The sequence below is a fragment of the Rousettus aegyptiacus genome, unplaced genomic scaffold (genome assembly GCF_014176215.1).
Source record: "Rousettus aegyptiacus isolate mRouAeg1 unplaced genomic scaffold, mRouAeg1.p scaffold_m13_p_4, whole genome shotgun sequence".
Taxonomy (NCBI): domain Eukaryota; kingdom Metazoa; phylum Chordata; class Mammalia; order Chiroptera; family Pteropodidae; genus Rousettus; species Rousettus aegyptiacus.
Genome location: NW_023416307.1, coordinates 70738088 through 70754917, shown reverse-complemented (window position 1 = coordinate 70754917; position 16830 = coordinate 70738088). Strand labels below are relative to the sequence as shown.

General features: G+C 39.5%; 1 protein-coding gene across 3 annotated transcripts in view; it reads left to right on the top strand.

Moving 5' to 3' along the window:
* Positions 1-14502, top strand: part of COL8A1 (collagen type VIII alpha 1 chain) — a 133368-nt gene extending 118866 nt beyond the window's left edge. For 2 of the 3 annotated variants that reach the window (XM_016144694.2, XM_036219029.1), the window contains exons 3-4: positions 6565-6892; positions 9832-14502. In XM_016144694.2, coding sequence (XP_016000180.1) covers positions 6568-6892; positions 9832-11741 — 2235 coding nt within the window. In that variant the 5' untranslated portion in view covers positions 6565-6567 and the 3' untranslated portion in view covers positions 11742-14502. The remainder of the gene's footprint in view (positions 1-6564; positions 6893-9831) is intronic. The other variant, XM_016144696.2, reaches the window with a different exon arrangement.
* The last annotated feature ends 2328 nt before the right edge of the window (positions 14503-16830 follow it).

The following is a 16830-nucleotide window of genomic DNA, read 5'->3' as shown; positions in this document are numbered from 1 at the left end:
TGAAGTGTGGACATGTTATTCATGTTCACAGCTACCATAAAATTTTAGAACTAGCCAGTGTCCTTGATCTGCAAATGAGTGAACTAATGAACAGTCAGGATAGGTGACTTGTTTAGGTCAGAACTAGAATTAAAGTGCTCTGCACTCTCAGAACAATGATATTTTTCACATTTTGGGGAGGGGAAGGATTTCACTTTAGAACATTCTCTTTTAGGGGTTGTCTCAAGTGTTCTATAACCTATTTGGAAGCTGACATGATTCCAGTTAGAGAAACAAAAGAAGTTAACTGTAGACTTCAAATGTTTGAACTATTATTTTAAGAAAAGTATTCTCTAGATGTCTCCCACCTCCTTGGAGAATGAAAAAGAGGAAACAAGCTTAAAGTTCAGCAAGAAAGATTCAGATTAGATATTAGAAAATGTAGGTCTGTGAAACCCTACCATTGGTTACTGGGGATTGTTGCGAAATCGCCTCCTCTGGAGAACTTTTGGAATGTGGTGGTTGGACATTCGTTTCAGAGGGGTTAGGTGGGTGAACCATCTCTAGAGCTGGAGGCACAACCCAGTTAAAATCTAAAGTTATATATGTCTCGTGAGGTCATACTGCTTATAGTTAGTAGATGAGATCATTGGATGCTCTTAATTACAGCAAAATTCAGGATTTATCAGTGAAGCATATAGTTTAAGCTCTGTTTTATACTTTTATCAGTCCTAATAGGTATAAATGGACAGATTGACTAAAATTAATGCATGCTTATTGGAGAATTTTGCCCACTGCCTTCGTTAGACTGATTGACCAACATTTGATAGGTTTATTTATTTCTTCAGGCTCCATCTTAACGTATTCGCCTTGCCAATGCTTTTCTGACTTCATGAATACCTTCCAAGCTTGTGCCCCTAGTCGAAAAAGCACCAAGAAAGGGATCTAGTCTGGGATCTCATCCAATGTAACAGAAAAATTCTTTATTTTAACAAACAGAGAGCCTTGATACTTGGAGGACAAAATGGAGAAGGGTGACAATACAGTTAGATAAATCTGTATGCTCTGAAACAATGTATTGAATGACAGCTAACATTGGATAACAACTCCTAAAAGTAATTAAACAAGAATTTTTAAACTTCTAACTTGAAATGTAACCATCTTGAATTTCAGTAAAATAATCAGTTGTATAAACACAGGGTGAAGAACTATCATTTGAAAGAGTTTAATGTTTTTTTTTTTAAAGGCTAATAAGTGGATAGAGGAGTAATGATGGAACATATTTGACGTACATTCATTGTGCTGATGTAAATATGTGCTCAAAACCTTAGGTAATGTCATTACAATTTTGATCTTCACTCCCCTCCTCCCCTGCCATCCCCTGGTTTTGGTTTTCTCATATATATCACTAATTTTGCCCAATGCCAATCTGGAACAACAGTGAATCATTCTTCTACCTAACCCAAAATCCCTTCCTACAAAAGGATTAGGGTTTTTGAAGTTTTCTTCAGAAGGTTAGGGTTTCTTCATTTCTGAAGTGATGAAGGGAGGAATTTATAATACACATAAAAACCATAAAAAGCCCATCTGAATGGGTTTTCCCTTTCTTAACTAACTACTCTTCTGCTAGGAATTTTTTCTCTGACTCTCCCTTATGTAGCAATCAACTCTATAGGGGGAAGGACTCAAGATTGCCTAGGAGTGGAAGACATTGTTTTGGAAAGGATGGTGGGAAAATGCATCTTGGAGGAAGTAAATTTTGAATAGAGATGAGAGGGCTGAAACTTTTTTTTTTTAATCCCTCTTAAGACACAATGCCGAAAACAGGCGTCTTATTTATTACAATGGTAGTTGTAGACACTTTTTACTAAAGATAAATCCATTTCAAAATTTCATTTCTCATCTGTCTACCCTCTAATTTAGCACTCTATCTCAAGTACTTAGAACAGTTCCTAAATAGAAATATCTATATAAATAAAAATAAACATAAATATCTAATGAATGAACTGCCTTGAGAAAGGCTATCAGGAGAGAATTTTCTTGGAAATGCATGGAAAAACCAAAAAGACAATTCTGGAGAAGTAAGATTCTGCCTAGCTTTCCCTTGCTTCAGGTGTGGTAAATCTGAGGACTTGAGAACTACAAAACTTGTGTAAGGGGACAAGTTGAAGGCTCAGAAGAGGACCGTCCAGGGGCAGATGAGTGAGGCTTGTCTGCACAACAGGGACACACATGTACACACATACAAATACATAGACCTCCTATGTTAGCCCCATGTGAAAGGGAAATTGGATTTAAGGCAAGGACTAAAATTTTAAATACTTTAGTATTCTTTTGGACAAGCAGCTAAAATTTCACGAGAATAAACGTGCAAATAAAATGCTGAGGAACATCTAAAATAATATATACCACATTATTCTGGTATATACATTACAGGTCACGTGAGGAAAGTGAAACTCTCTGCAACCCTGCCCAAATACGGGGAATGATTTAGGGCTGTTTAAAGTGATTAAGATTGCTGACTGACACCAGGATGAATAACTGCCTTGGTTCCACTGTTCGCTTGCTTGCTTGCTTTTTTCTTCTTCCTTCCTTCCTTCCTTCCTTCCTTCCTTCCTTCCTTCCTTCCTTCCTTCCTTCCTTCCTTTTTTCTTTCTCTTTCTTCCTCTTTTTTTCTCTATCTGCTTTTTTTTTTTTGGTAACCATTTTTAACATGTACATTAATGGTCATTGGTATTTTATTCATGTTAGGCATATCATTATTGCAGCTAACCTCAGATTTACTTTGGCTAATATCCTTATTTGAAAATCTTTGACTTTTCAGTTTGTTTTTGTTTGTCTTTTTGCTCACGCTTTGTTAATAACAACTTAAATTTAAATAGTGTTTTTCAGCTCACAAAGAATTCATATTATCATTTGTGCCCTTGAACAACTCTGCAGAAGGGGAAGAGATTATAATTTCTATATTATAGGTAAAGAAACAGAGTCTTGGTGAAGATAAGAGACTTGCCCAAGGTCATAGACACAAAGAATCACAGCTACAGCTTAATACCTGGTCTTTTGGCGTCTATGATGCTTTTCCTATATGACATGACACCCATCACTAAGCCATTTTGGCTGGCAGTGTCCACACACATTATATACGTTTACATTTATGTATATTCACATGCACATTATCAAGCAGAAAAATTTTAAAACTATCTAATAGAACTCAAAACATTATTGTGTTCTGTATCCTCAGAAAAAGGAAAAGGAAGCAAGAAAACCCACTTTCCCTATTTCTTCTCATTAAGAATTCTGAAACTCCTCCTTCTTACCAGGTGTTTATATAGTGCTACAGAAATCTTACTAGGTGTTTACATAGTGCTACACAAATCTACACAAATTGAGTGATTCAGGGAGAAACACCACACCACTTTGACCGACAAAAATATCCTCAGGAACAAGAGGAAAATTGGTAAGGATAAATAAAGTGATAAATTCTAACCAGGGCCCCTGCACAAAAATTCAAGTTAAAACTGAACAAAGTTTACTTAAGTAAAATGTCAGAGAAAAGGCTGAAGGCAGACCAAAGGAGGTAGTTTCTGGGAAAGAAAGGTCAAGCCTAGAGAGGAAATAATTGTACTAAAGCTGAATCCCACTGGGCATTTGGTATTCAGCCGGTGTTCTTCCAGGCATTTTGCCTCGTTCCAGGTTTCCAGTGTTTCATTAGGTTGTCCTGGTTTAAGGATTATTAAGTATAATCCAACACATTCACCAAATTGATGGAAGAGTGAAGGGCAAACCATGCTAGCTTATTATTAAAGACATCACCATCAGTTTAGAGTTTAATAATTAAATTAATATATCCCCAAAGGTAGAATTAAGTCCCAGCTTATACATTAGCAGGTATTACTATGTATTTCTGGTATGGATTAACACTTTCGGCTCTCTAGTGACTGCTTGAGGCACTGAAGGTTAGAGCCAGACAGTACTTTAGAGAACAATAGAGTCTTATTTTTAACAAACAAAGGAGTTAAAAGTATCTGTTCAGATACACAAAAGTGGAATGATAAATAAGGTCCAAAGTTCTGGTCTTCTGAGCAAAAAAAATAAGGAATTGGTGTGTATAGTATGCTGTTATTTGTATAAAGGGGTGTGTATTGTATGTGTGTATTCACAGAATATCTCCAGAAACATATGCAGAAAATGGGAAGAGTTGTTGATTCAAAGGAAAGATTTTTAGATACTGGAGAACAGAAGTGGAAGGAAAATTCACATTTTTCCTGAATATTCTTTGCTACTCATTAATATTTTACACCTCTGTCATTCCTACTAAAAGAGTAGAAGCTCCTTGAGGGCAGGGCCCATTGACCCATATTATGTTCATCTTTGCAATCTTCAGATGGCTGTAGCATTGTTTCTGGTCAGTATGCAATAAATTATCATTAAGTACTTATAGCAGATGTTCTTTTTTCACCCAAAATAAATTTGACTATTATTGAGTATAAATCAGTATTAATTTTATCCAAATGGTTTACAACAATCAATCATTCTTACAAGGACAGAAAATAACAGCTTTCTATCTTCTCCCATTTACCAGTACATAACTTATTTAGAGTACACTTGAAATAAATAGTTCTTGAGACTTATTCTGATTTGCGAAATGGGAAAGTTTTACAAATCGTTTTGCTGACAGATATTTCTTTATTTTTTTCTCCAGCAGGAAAAAAATATGGTTAGTTAGTATATTTAGAGAAATTGTAAAGCAATGAATTTTGTGGTGGGTATTCTTTAATTAAATATTTTCTTAGGTGCTTTTTGTTAAATTCTTCTGTAGCCTGTTCACATTCTTGGCATTACTCTTAAGTAGGATATTGCAAAGTCAACGCACATTTTCTAAGAAGTGGAAAACTACGCTTCGGAATTAAGTAAGGCAGAAGCAAAGAAAACAAACTGTCAGGAGAATGGGAATTAAATTATTTATAGACAGAAGTTTATTTAATTAAGTTTTCCAGAAGATACATTAAAATTTGTGAATCTCTCTTTCTCTCTCTCTCCTCTCTCTCTCTCTCTCTCTCTCACACACACACACACACACACACACACACACACACACACACACACACACCCCTCTCCAGCATTATGATGACACTACATTTAGGATTTAGATTTTCATTAAGTCCCTTAATAAGGTGTGAGAGCAAAGGACCTGGTTGCACAGGGGAGGAGTAACAGCACAGACTTTGATGTGTACCACACTTGCCTGCCCTCTAGTGTCATTTGCAAACACTGCAATTCCCTGGGCCATTGGGTTTTCAGCCCTAGGCATTTCCAAAGGTCTTTCCAAACCAGTTTTTATAAACAGATATGTAAGCTCCGTTTATATTTATTCTATTAACTGATAATTTGCAAAGTGTATTATTAAAGAGCTTAGAAACAGCTTATTATGAGTAATTAAACATCCATCTTATTTATACAACTTGTTTTTATAAACTCCTTTCTTTCACAATAGTACAAAGATAAAGTTTAATGGATTCTACATCCAATTAGCCAAATTATAAATGAATGACTTCACAGTATTAGAACAGAAGAAAGAAATGGTATCCCCATATGTGCAAAATTATGATAGCGATATTTATAATGACGTCTTAGGACTGCCACATGAAAAACCTTTCCAGTTCAGACTTCTGCAGCTTTGTTTGTTCTTTAACATTTATATGTATTTGCAACCACATCGTAGCAGCCAAAGGGCATCTGGAAAATGAAAAATCTCAGCCTCTGGCACAAAGCCTGTAACTTATCAACTGTTTCCATTTAGAATAGAATTTTGGCACTTACTAACAAAATCTGACTTGCCACCAAGTTTGCCTCCTTTTGGAGTATCTACTCTATCTGTTAGGATTAAGTTTATTGCAAATGTGTGACATCCAAAATAATAATGGTTTATAGAAAGTAGACCTTTATTTCTCTCTTGCATAAACAAATTTCAGATTTAAAGATCATCATGGTGCTTCCACGTTCAACCAGGGCTGAGGTTTCTTCTAACTCATTGCTCTACCACCCTCAGTGCACAGCTTTCACCTCATGGTCCAAGGTGTCCCGTCTGTTTCCAGGCAACATCCACATTCCAGCTGGCAGGAAGGACAGAGGAAGAACACACCCACTCCCCTTTAGGATCCTTCTTGGAAGTTAGACCCATTACAACTATATCCAATTTGCCAAAACTTTGTCACACGGACACATCTGGCTGAAATGTCTTTATTCTAGACTGCTCCATTACAGCTGAAAATCAAGGGCTGCAGTATTATGGAAGAAGGCAGAATTGATATTCAAGGACAACTAGCAGCCTCTCCTATAATCTATATTCCTACCAGTTGCCTTTATTTGACAGATTCTTCTCTTTTCTGGTTTTTGTTTGTTTGCTATTTCTTTTCTTTCTACTGAAAGGTAACATCTTCTTTTTTGTTTGTCTTCCACTCATGAAGTTCTGATAATAAAGACTGGATTTGTTGTTGTTGTTGTTGTTGTTTCTCCTTTCTCTAAATATACTCCAATTGCTTGGACTGCAGTTTCACCATGTTGGTGCATTCCTTTCTTCCACAGGTGATGGCTGTGCCACCTGCCCCTCTGCAGCTGCTGGGAGTGCTCCTTACCATTTCCCTGGGCTCCGTCAGGCTCATTCAGGCTGGTGCCTACTATGGGATCAAGCCGCTGCCTCAAATTCCTCCTCAGATCCCACAGCAAATTCCACAATACCAGCACATGGGCCAGCAAATACCTCACATGCCTTTGAGCAAAGATGGCCTTACTATGGGCAAGGAGCTGCCTCATATGCAATATGGCAAAGAGTATCCACACCTACCCCAGTATAGGAAGGAAATTCAGCCAGTGCCAAGAATGGGCAAGGAAGCAGCACCCAAGAAAGGCAAAGGTAACATCAAACTCCTGTGCTGTTGCAAAACAGGAGCCTTCAAAAATCCTAAACTATGAAATCAGGTGGGGGAGGAGCTAAATTTTAGATATTTTTATTTCAGAATGCATTACCAATGATCAGTAAATGCCTACTGTGTTCTAAACTCTATCTTTGAAAAGTTTAAGGCTTAAAGAAAAATATAGATAAACTTACCATTCTATGTAGTGCTTTATTATATTAACAGCATCAACTGACAGAAGACATATTTAATGGTAAATAGTTTATTCCTCATTTATTATTTATTCAAACACTCAGCAATTATTCAATGAGCATCTATTTTTGTGTCAGCCTCTGGATCAGATGCTGGGGGACAAAGCTGTGGGGGAAAAAAAAAAGGTGACCATCGGTGTTCTGAATTAGAAAAGCAATGTTGCAAGGACGTGCTGTGTTTTAAAAAAAAAAAAAATCACATGGAAGCATTTTGTGAACTAGGTGCTAGATGAGTGCAAGTGTTTTTAAGCCTGCTCTAATTAAGTGACTATACACGTCAATCAATAAATCGACAGGAGGAGATTAAGAAGCATAGACTGCAACTAGAGATGATACCTGAAAATCTCTCCTATTACCTCCTAGACATATTTATTAGTTATTCACCACCTACAAAATGTCTATCACTTTCTTATAAATTCGGTCAGTTTATCTGGCATTCTAGGAAACTTAGCATTTGCAGGAAAGGTACTGCATCAGAGTTGTAATTCCCTTTGATAAAGTGGAGGCCACTTCACTGGTTCCTGCAAAAGCTGGAAACTCCGCTACTGGAGAACTGCTGGATTTGGCACTCAGAGGCTTGAATGTCTAGAAGCCAGAAATGAGGGAGACCTAGTCATTTAACCTCTCTGAAATTACTTTTCTTCTTCTGTAAAGTAAGATTGTTGAGAAAATCAATGACATAAAATAAGTAAAAGCACAGGTAAATGCTAAAACACTATAAGAACTTTGAATTGCTGCAGTTGGCCCTACAACAAACCCTAAGTAAGAACAGAGTAAGTTCCAGGCACTGTACTAAACACAAAGGATTTCTGATGAATAAGATGTGACCCTGACCCAGATGCTCCCTTGATACAGTAGCTACACAATTCACTGCTTTGAAATAACATGACTTAATAGTGCTTTCATTATATCTATTAGCCTGAAAGGAGTATTCCCAATTTTCTTTGCTTTAGGAACTGACAGTCCACTATGAAGATTATCTAGGCCATTTGTTTTCCTTCCTTTCTTGAATGGCCTGCGTGGCTTTTGGCACTTTCTGCGCTTATTCAGATGGGTACCAGATTTCAATCAGGGAATTTGGAAAGAATATGAGTTCTACGGTTCCATTTGGTTCCTGATGGTAGCTCAGTAAAAAATGCAATGGTCAGGATTAAGATGAACCTTTGGTTGAAATGACTTTGGGAACATAAATTTCATTTTTTTTTTTACATTATCCATTACTCCCAGCAGCATGGGAGATCCAGAGTTGTGTTTACAATTATTTATAATACCATATGCTTTGCATGTCGAAAACAATTAGAAAGCGTAACACCTTTCACACCTATTACCTAATCTTGTAGAGCGAGTGTATTATTCTCACTATACAGATAGGCAAGCAGAGACACTGATAGTTTAAGTGATCCAATCGAGATCTCATTTCAAAGCCAGGAAGAGAAGCTAGCTTCCTACTCCTAATCCTAGCTGTGTTCCATATCCACATTGCTTGTCATCTTAAAATCCTAAAATACATTATTCACTTCTCTATAGTAAACACACCATAATATCTCCAAGCTTTATACTTGGAAAAGTGTTCCTTTATTACTTTTGAGATTTTTTACTTAACCAATGCCGACAAATATAGAAATGAGAAAAAATATATATATTAAAGAATGAATATTTGAGGCTTAGAAAATCCTGCAGCACTTTAAATAAATTAAGCAAATCTATTCTACTCTAGAGCAGGGATCTTCAACCCCCAGGCCACTGACAAGTACTGGTCTGTGGCCTGTTAGCAACCAGGCACAGCAGAAGGTGAATGGTGGGCAAAGTGAGCAAAGCTTCATCTTTTTTTGCAGCTGGTCCCCATCACCTCAGCTCCACCCCAGATCATCAGGTGTTAGAGTCTCATAGGAGCACTAGTCCCTCGTGCCAAAAAGGTTGGGGACCACTGCTCTAGAGAACAGATATGGAAGATGTTATTAAATCACAAAATAAAATGCTCCAATTCTTCCCCAAGTTCACATGATGACTGTCATCATCCACATCATACTGTATTTTTGCACAAGAAGAAATTTTTTTTGCCATAAATCATTATATTAAAAAATCAAGGACATGGAAAAATACAATAACAATAAATAGTACAAAAATAGAAAAAAATTAAAACGGAGAATGACTCTGATATTGTCTAACACACACACACACACACACACACACACACACACACACTCCTAGAACACAAGACAGAAATGTATATAAATGTCAAGCGATTATCTCTGAGTAGTAGGCTTATAGGCAACTTTAATTTTTCTTTATCTTTCTTTGAATTTTCTAAATTCTCTACAGTAAACACAACATAATAGTTTTATACTGAGAAAAAATGTTTTTTATTATTTGCAAAGTTTTTTTTTTTTCACTTAACCAATGCTGATAAAAGTAGCAGCAGATATCAGTTCTCAAAAACACTATCTCAAATATGTCAAAGAAATTGTCAGTTTGATTATCCTTTAAGTACTGATAACATACAGTCCTGGAAGATAAGCACATTATTCTTGGTCTTTCCTCTTAATAAGTAACAAGCAAATGTGCCAGAATTAAATCATCACTGTCATGACTTCCTTGAAGGGAAGCATAATCAATATTAATATCTCTCTCCCTCTCTCCCTCTCTTACCCCCTCTCTCCGTCTCTCTCCCCTGTCTCCTTTCCCAGTAGAAACACCAATAGCTAGCTTACGAGGGGAGCAAGGTCCCCGAGGAGAGCCTGGCCCAAGAGGACCACCTGGACCCCCTGGTTTACCAGGTCATGGGATACCTGGAATCAAAGGAAAACCAGGGCCACAGGGATATCCCGGAATTGGAAAGCCAGGTATGCCTGGAATGCCAGGAAAGCCAGGAGCCATGGGAATGCCTGGGGCAAAAGGCGAAATTGGACCCAAAGGGGAGATCGGGCCCATGGGGATCCCAGGACCACAAGGACCCCCAGGGCCTCACGGACTTCCTGGCATTGGGAAACCAGGTGGGCCAGGGTTACCAGGGCAACCAGGTGCAAAGGGTGAGCGAGGACCCAAAGGACCAGCGGGACCTCCAGGCCTTCAGGGTCCTAAAGGAGAAAAAGGCTTCGGAATGCCAGGTCTGCCAGGCCTAAAGGGTCCTCCAGGGATGCATGGCCCTCCTGGCCCTGTCGGACTTCCTGGAGTGGGAAAACCAGGAGTGACAGGCTTCCCTGGGCCCCAGGGCCCCCTGGGAAAGCCAGGTCCTCCAGGTGAACCTGGGCCACAGGGCCCTATTGGGATACCAGGGATTCAAGGACCTCCTGGGATTCCTGGAGTTGGAAAACCAGGCCAGGATGGGATCCCTGGCCAGCCAGGATTTCCAGGTGGCAAAGGAGAGCAAGGACTGCCTGGGGTGCCAGGGCCCCCGGGCCTTCCAGGAATTGGAAAACCAGGCTTCCCAGGGCCCAAAGGTGACAGGGGTATAGGGGGGGTTCCTGGGGCTCTGGGACCAAGAGGGGAGAAAGGACCAGCAGGACCCCCTGGAATTGGAGGTCCCCCAGGAGAGCCAGGCTTGCCTGGAATCCCAGGTCCTATGGGTCCTCCAGGAGCAATTGGTTTTCCCGGACCCAAAGGAGAAGGCGGGGTTGTGGGGCCACAGGGGCCACCAGGTCCCAAGGGTGAGCCAGGGCTTCAAGGCTTCCCAGGAAAGCCAGGTTTCCCTGGAGAAGTGGGGCCCCCTGGGATAAGGGGTTTGCCAGGGCCCATAGGGCCCAAGGGGGAAGAGGGGCACAAAGGGTTGCCAGGGCTCCCTGGTGCTCCAGGGCTGCTTGGACCAAAGGGTGAACCAGGAATCCCAGGGGACCAGGGTTTACAGGGCCCCCCAGGCATCCCAGGTATTGTAGGCCCTAGTGGCCCCATTGGACCACCTGGAATCCCAGGCCCTAAAGGAGAACCGGGCATCCCAGGGCCCCCTGGGTTCCCTGGAGTTGGGAAGCCAGGAGTAGCAGGACTTCATGGCCCCCCAGGGAAGCCTGGTGCCCTAGGTCCTCAAGGCCAGCCTGGCCTTCCGGGGCCCCCAGGCCCCCCAGGGCCCCCGGGGCTTCCGGCAGTGATGCCCCCTACACCACCTCCCCATGGAGAGTATCTGCCAGATATGGGGCTGGGAATTGATGGAGTGAAACCCCCCCATGCCTATGGGGCTAAGAAAGGCAAGAACGGAGGGCCAGCCCAAGAGATGCCTGCATTTACCGCTGAGCTGACAGCACCTTTCCCACCCGTGGGGGCCCCAGTGAAGTTTGACAAACTGCTCTATAACGGCAGACAGAACTACAACCCTCAGACCGGCATCTTCACCTGCGAGGTCCCGGGGGTCTACTACTTTGTGTACCACGTTCACTGCAAGGGAGGCAACGTATGGGTTGCTCTGTTCAAGAACAACGAGCCCATGATGTACACGTACGACGAGTACAAAAAGGGCTTCCTGGACCAGGCGTCAGGGAGCGCAGTGCTGCTGCTCAGGCCCGGAGACAGAGTGTTCCTCCAGATGCCCTCAGAACAGGCTGCGGGGCTCTACGCGGGACAGTATGTCCACTCCTCCTTTTCAGGATATTTATTGTATCCCATGTAAAAAAAAAAAAAAAGGAAACAAAAGAGAGATTTTATAGAAGAAAACGATGCACCAAAAAATTCGAATGAAAAGCGTAATTGCTTCAAAACATTTATATAGTTGGAAAGTTATATTTAAGTGAACATTCGAACCATCATGTACAAATAAAAACTAAGATGCATGTTGTATGCTCTGCACAGCAGCTTGTAATTGAAAATGATGGGATAGATTTATGTATCAAGTACTGACACTTGTGTTGTACCCACTGGAATCATATTAGCTGTTGTATGTTATGTGCTTCCATGATAACCTGCTTATTCAGATCAGTCAAAAAATTTCTGTATGAAAAAAGATCATAGCTAATGAAAGTCACTCACTCATATTGTTACTTTAAAATATTTATAAATATGGCTTAAAGAAATGTCAATGATAACAATTACATACCGTATTTACTTGCATAATTTCCTCTGTATTTGTGCAGATATTTGGCCATGGAATGTGGGGGAGGAGTTCTGCAGTGTTACTGCCCTGGTGGAAGGCAGTGAGAGGGCCATGGTAGGGCTTCAGTGCAAAGGCTATTTCTCTCCCAACAGGGGCTGTGTCTTTTCTCAACAGGAGTCCTACTCAGAATTGTGTATCTAGTGTCTCTAGAAGAACAAGCAAACCAATTGACAGCTGTATATTTACTCAGTGCTTTCTCTGTGCCTAGCACTGGGTGAGACACTTTTGTGGGGCATAAGACAGCGCCCCGCATGGAGCTAACAACCATCTGGGAGATATGAGCAGTAATTAACTCATTTACTCTTCAAGGGTTCTTTTTGTTTGTTTGTATGTTTGCTTGCTTGTTTTCTGATTTTTATTTTCTTTTTTCTTCTCTCTGTATAATTTCCCATGATAGCCCAACTAATAAAAGTACCTGGAAGTCATAAGAAAAAAAATAACCTTCTCCTCCCATAACTTTACAGTTTGGAAATACTCATTATCAATAGCAGTTATTAATTTTGTTTAAATGCATATAAAAATCCCCCTCCTTTGACTACACACACAAATCTCTATAATGAGATTTCATCTATGAAGAGGCTATCAATATTTTTTAGTAACTGTTGAATTTCAAGGAAATGTCCCTGTGTAATGCACATGCAGATCAGTGTGTCATCTGGGATTCCAAAGTCAATCCTAAAATTCGAGCTTTCATTTATTTTGGGGTGGGGGGGGGATTTTCAGAATTACAAAGGAAAATAATTTTTTCTTGAAAAAATAATTTCTGAAATTTTAAATTGACAAATGACTGTACTGCTTCCTGATGTAGGTACTAAAATTGTAGGAAAAGAGCTATTTCTTTAGAAGCAATCTGTGGAAGAGCTCCCTAGAATGTCAAAGGGCAATGACATTTCATGCTTTTTATGTCACCCCATACTAAGCACATGGTCAGAGTAAATACAAGTTTAAAAGGAAAAATAAATATTTTTCCAGGTTTTCACTGAGATACATACTAATGGCTTCAGGATACAAAGCTGGTCTCAAAACACGGACAAAGCATTTCAAGTCAACTATGAGTCTACTGCTGACACTATTAGTCACTGGAGGAAAGAATGTGGGCTGTGGGTGGCAGAATCTTGTATTTTTTTCCTCAAAATTAAGAGAAGTTGAGGGGATAGTTACAGATGGGAAATTACACGAATAAATACGGTATAAACACATGGAAATGTGTCTATGTCAAATCTGAGTCATTTTAAGCATCAAGAAAATTCTCTTCAAACTAATATGTCTTTTCTCTGACATGGTATACTATTTTTTTCTCAATTTCTTAAAAACAGAAATGAGTTCATTACCATAGAGTTTCTTATTCACTGCTAATTATATGACAAAATTTTCCCATCAAAAAATGTCGCACCCAGCTTTCATTTTCAAAGCAGACAGCATGTATGTGGCCAAGAATCCTTCGGGTTGGTCTTGAGAGTGCTGGTTTGGTGCTAATGATGATGGGGGCAATGTGGATGCATTGGGCTCCTTCTGCTGAACAGCTGCATTGAAATGGTTTGGAAGCAAGTCAGATCAAGCTGATTTGTAAAACTGTATTTATCTGTACATGTATGGGCTTTTTATTTCCACCAAGTAAGAGAGAAAGTACCTATTTAGTTAAAACCAAATTTTACTTTTCAAATATCTTCCAATTTATTTATTGGTTGTTACTCAATTGCCTATATGTGTATGTATGTATGTGTGTATGCGTGTGTTTGTGTGTATTATCGGGCATATGCTTCTAACTTTTAGATAGGGGAGGAGCAAAATCTATGCCAGTTACTGTGTATTCTACAATGGTGCTAATCTCAGAGCTAAATGAATTACTCCATTTAATTTAAAAAAGAGTTTTAAATAATTATCTATGTGTCTGTTTCTCTTTTGAGTGTTGCACATCATGTTAACACATTAGTGTAAAAGCAGGTGAAACAATCAAGCGGTCTAAAGTCTAGGGATGGTGCTATAATCCCTATTTTATTCAAAATTAACTAGAACGTTTCCATGTGAAATGGACCCAACTGGTATTATTGTTATTTAAATACAGAGTTTTAAGCAGTATGACATCCTACAGGGGAAAAGAATGTTTATAGTGGGTGACTATTCTCAAATATTTTACAGAATACCATGAACGGTGAACAGACTGGTAACTTTTTTGAGTTTCCATGATAGATTTGAGACTTGTCAATAGCAAATCATTTTTGTATTTAAATTTTTGTACTGATTTGAAAAAAAAAAGTCTTATTAAATATCTTTAAAAGAATGTTTGTCATCTTGTTCATATCACTCAGCTGACAGTTTGAACCTCATAACATTTTTATTCCCAATGTATTAATTAGCAGCTGAAATGGAGACCTACAACAATCATAGTTTAAGCAGGACAATTATTTCTCTCTGACATAACAGCTCTGAGCATAAGTAGTCTACGAGTCATGTGGTAGCTGCAGTCAAGGGCCCAGGTTCCTTCTACAGTGGTCCCCCCTTATCTGCAGTTTCACTTTCTGGGTTTTCAGTTACCTGAAGTCAACAGTGGTCCAAAAATATCAACTGGAAAAATCCCCCAAATAAACAATTCATAAATTTTAAATTGCACAGAATTCTGAGTAGTGTGATGAAATCTAAGGCCACCCCACTCTGTCCTGCCCAGGACTTGAACCATCCCTTTGTCCAGCATATTCATTCACACTGTATATTCTACCTACATTTTAGTCACTTAGTAGCCATCTCTCTTATCAGATTGGTTATCAGAGAGAGAGAGAGAGAGAGAGAGAGAGAGATCACCTGCACATATCGTTATTATAGTACATTGTTATAATTGTTCTATTTTATTATTAGTTATTGTTAATCTCTTATTGTACCTAATTTATAAATTAAGCATTATCTTAAGTATGCGTATATAGGAAAAAACATAGTATATGTAGGGTTCAGCACTATCTGTGGTTTCGGGCATCCCCTACAGTTCTTGGAACTTATCCCACACATAAAAGGAGGACTGCTATATCTTTTTACTCTTCTACCCAAAGGTGCTACCTTCATCTCCAAGGTCCAGGCTAGCTAACCATCACAATCACATTGTAGCCAGTAGAAGAGTGAAAAAATCAGGAAGGGAGAGCATGCTCCCTTCTTAAAGGACTCAACTGAGCAATTGCTTATATCACTCCCTCCCACATTCCATTGCTCTGCATTTAGTCACATTGCCACAACAAGCTGCAAGAGAGTGTGGAAAATTGAATATTAATTTAGGATAACAACATAATCAGCTCAAAATCGGGGTTCTAGTAATATGGAAGAAGGGAGAACAGATATTAGGGGACAAATAGCTGCAGCATCTGCCACTTCTATCATAAAAGAAAAAACTGCCACAGACCTTTCTCCTTCCACAGCCTTCAAAAACTCGTTTTATTTCACTTTGCCACACTAGAACCAAATATTTGCAGGGGAGATGGTGGTAAGTAGAGCTACAAAGCAGAAGCAGACCTGTTTCAAGATCTTAAGAGTCTTAATAAGCATCACTGAAAAGGAAAGAAATCTTTTGTGAGGACTTGTCAAGCTCAGAATAATCATAACTTATCATGTCTAGAATATTATAAAGGGATTATTCAAATCATTCAACAAGCAAGTATGCAGCACCAGCCTATGGCTGGTTAACTCACTTGTTTAAACATTCAATCTGGAAGCCCAAGACCACAGCTTCCATTCCCATATGGCCCAATCAGTTCTATTTCATTCTACAGCCAAAGACACTTTCATAATATGGACCAGTCACCTTGTGTGCACACAGTGTTGGTCACAGAAGTAAATGGTAGGATAGATACCAGAGACTGGGGTGGGTATTCAGAATGCTGAACAAGTGGGGCCAATCCATCATTGCAAAGGGTCTATAGTATCCCTTACATTAAAATAAAACATAAATTAGCCCCTTTGCACCTGATATTATAAAAAATGTGAGGAATACAAAGGCAATGGAAAACATGACCTTTTTTCCCCTAAAAGTATGTATCTTCTGTTTGGAAGCTATCAAGATGTTTGTTAAACAAGAAATTGATTTCCAAGTGATGTACAGACAAGTACAGGGGGGCATGGTGCCAACTGATGCATCCATGCTAGACAAATTAAGGAAAAGATCACTCCCTGCACTCCATCCCTGGGAATGCTTTCTATGACTTGTCATCTGCATAATTCTCCCTCACCTCTCAGGGCACAGCACAAGCATCACTCCTCTCCTCTATTGCTCAGATTTACTAACTTTCTCCCCCGTGTCACCACCCTGCCTTGTACAGTCTTCTGTCCCTTCTTTCCTGTTTTGTAATGAACTGTGTCTATCTCCCCTATTAGAGAGAATGTAAGCTCTTGAAAACAGAAACCTCGTTGTTTCATCTTTGTACCACAACCTGTCACAGAGCACTGGTCCAGTACCAGGTTTGAGAGAAGAAAGAATCTCTCAAGGTAGCTGTGGGAGGCAGTGCTAAACTTGATGTGAAATGTGACTAAATCCAGCTCTGGGACTCAGAGAATAAAGAGAAGATTATATATTCCAAGATTATTTAGAAGCTCCCTGTGGGAATAAACTTAGTCTCAGATAGTTTTTTTG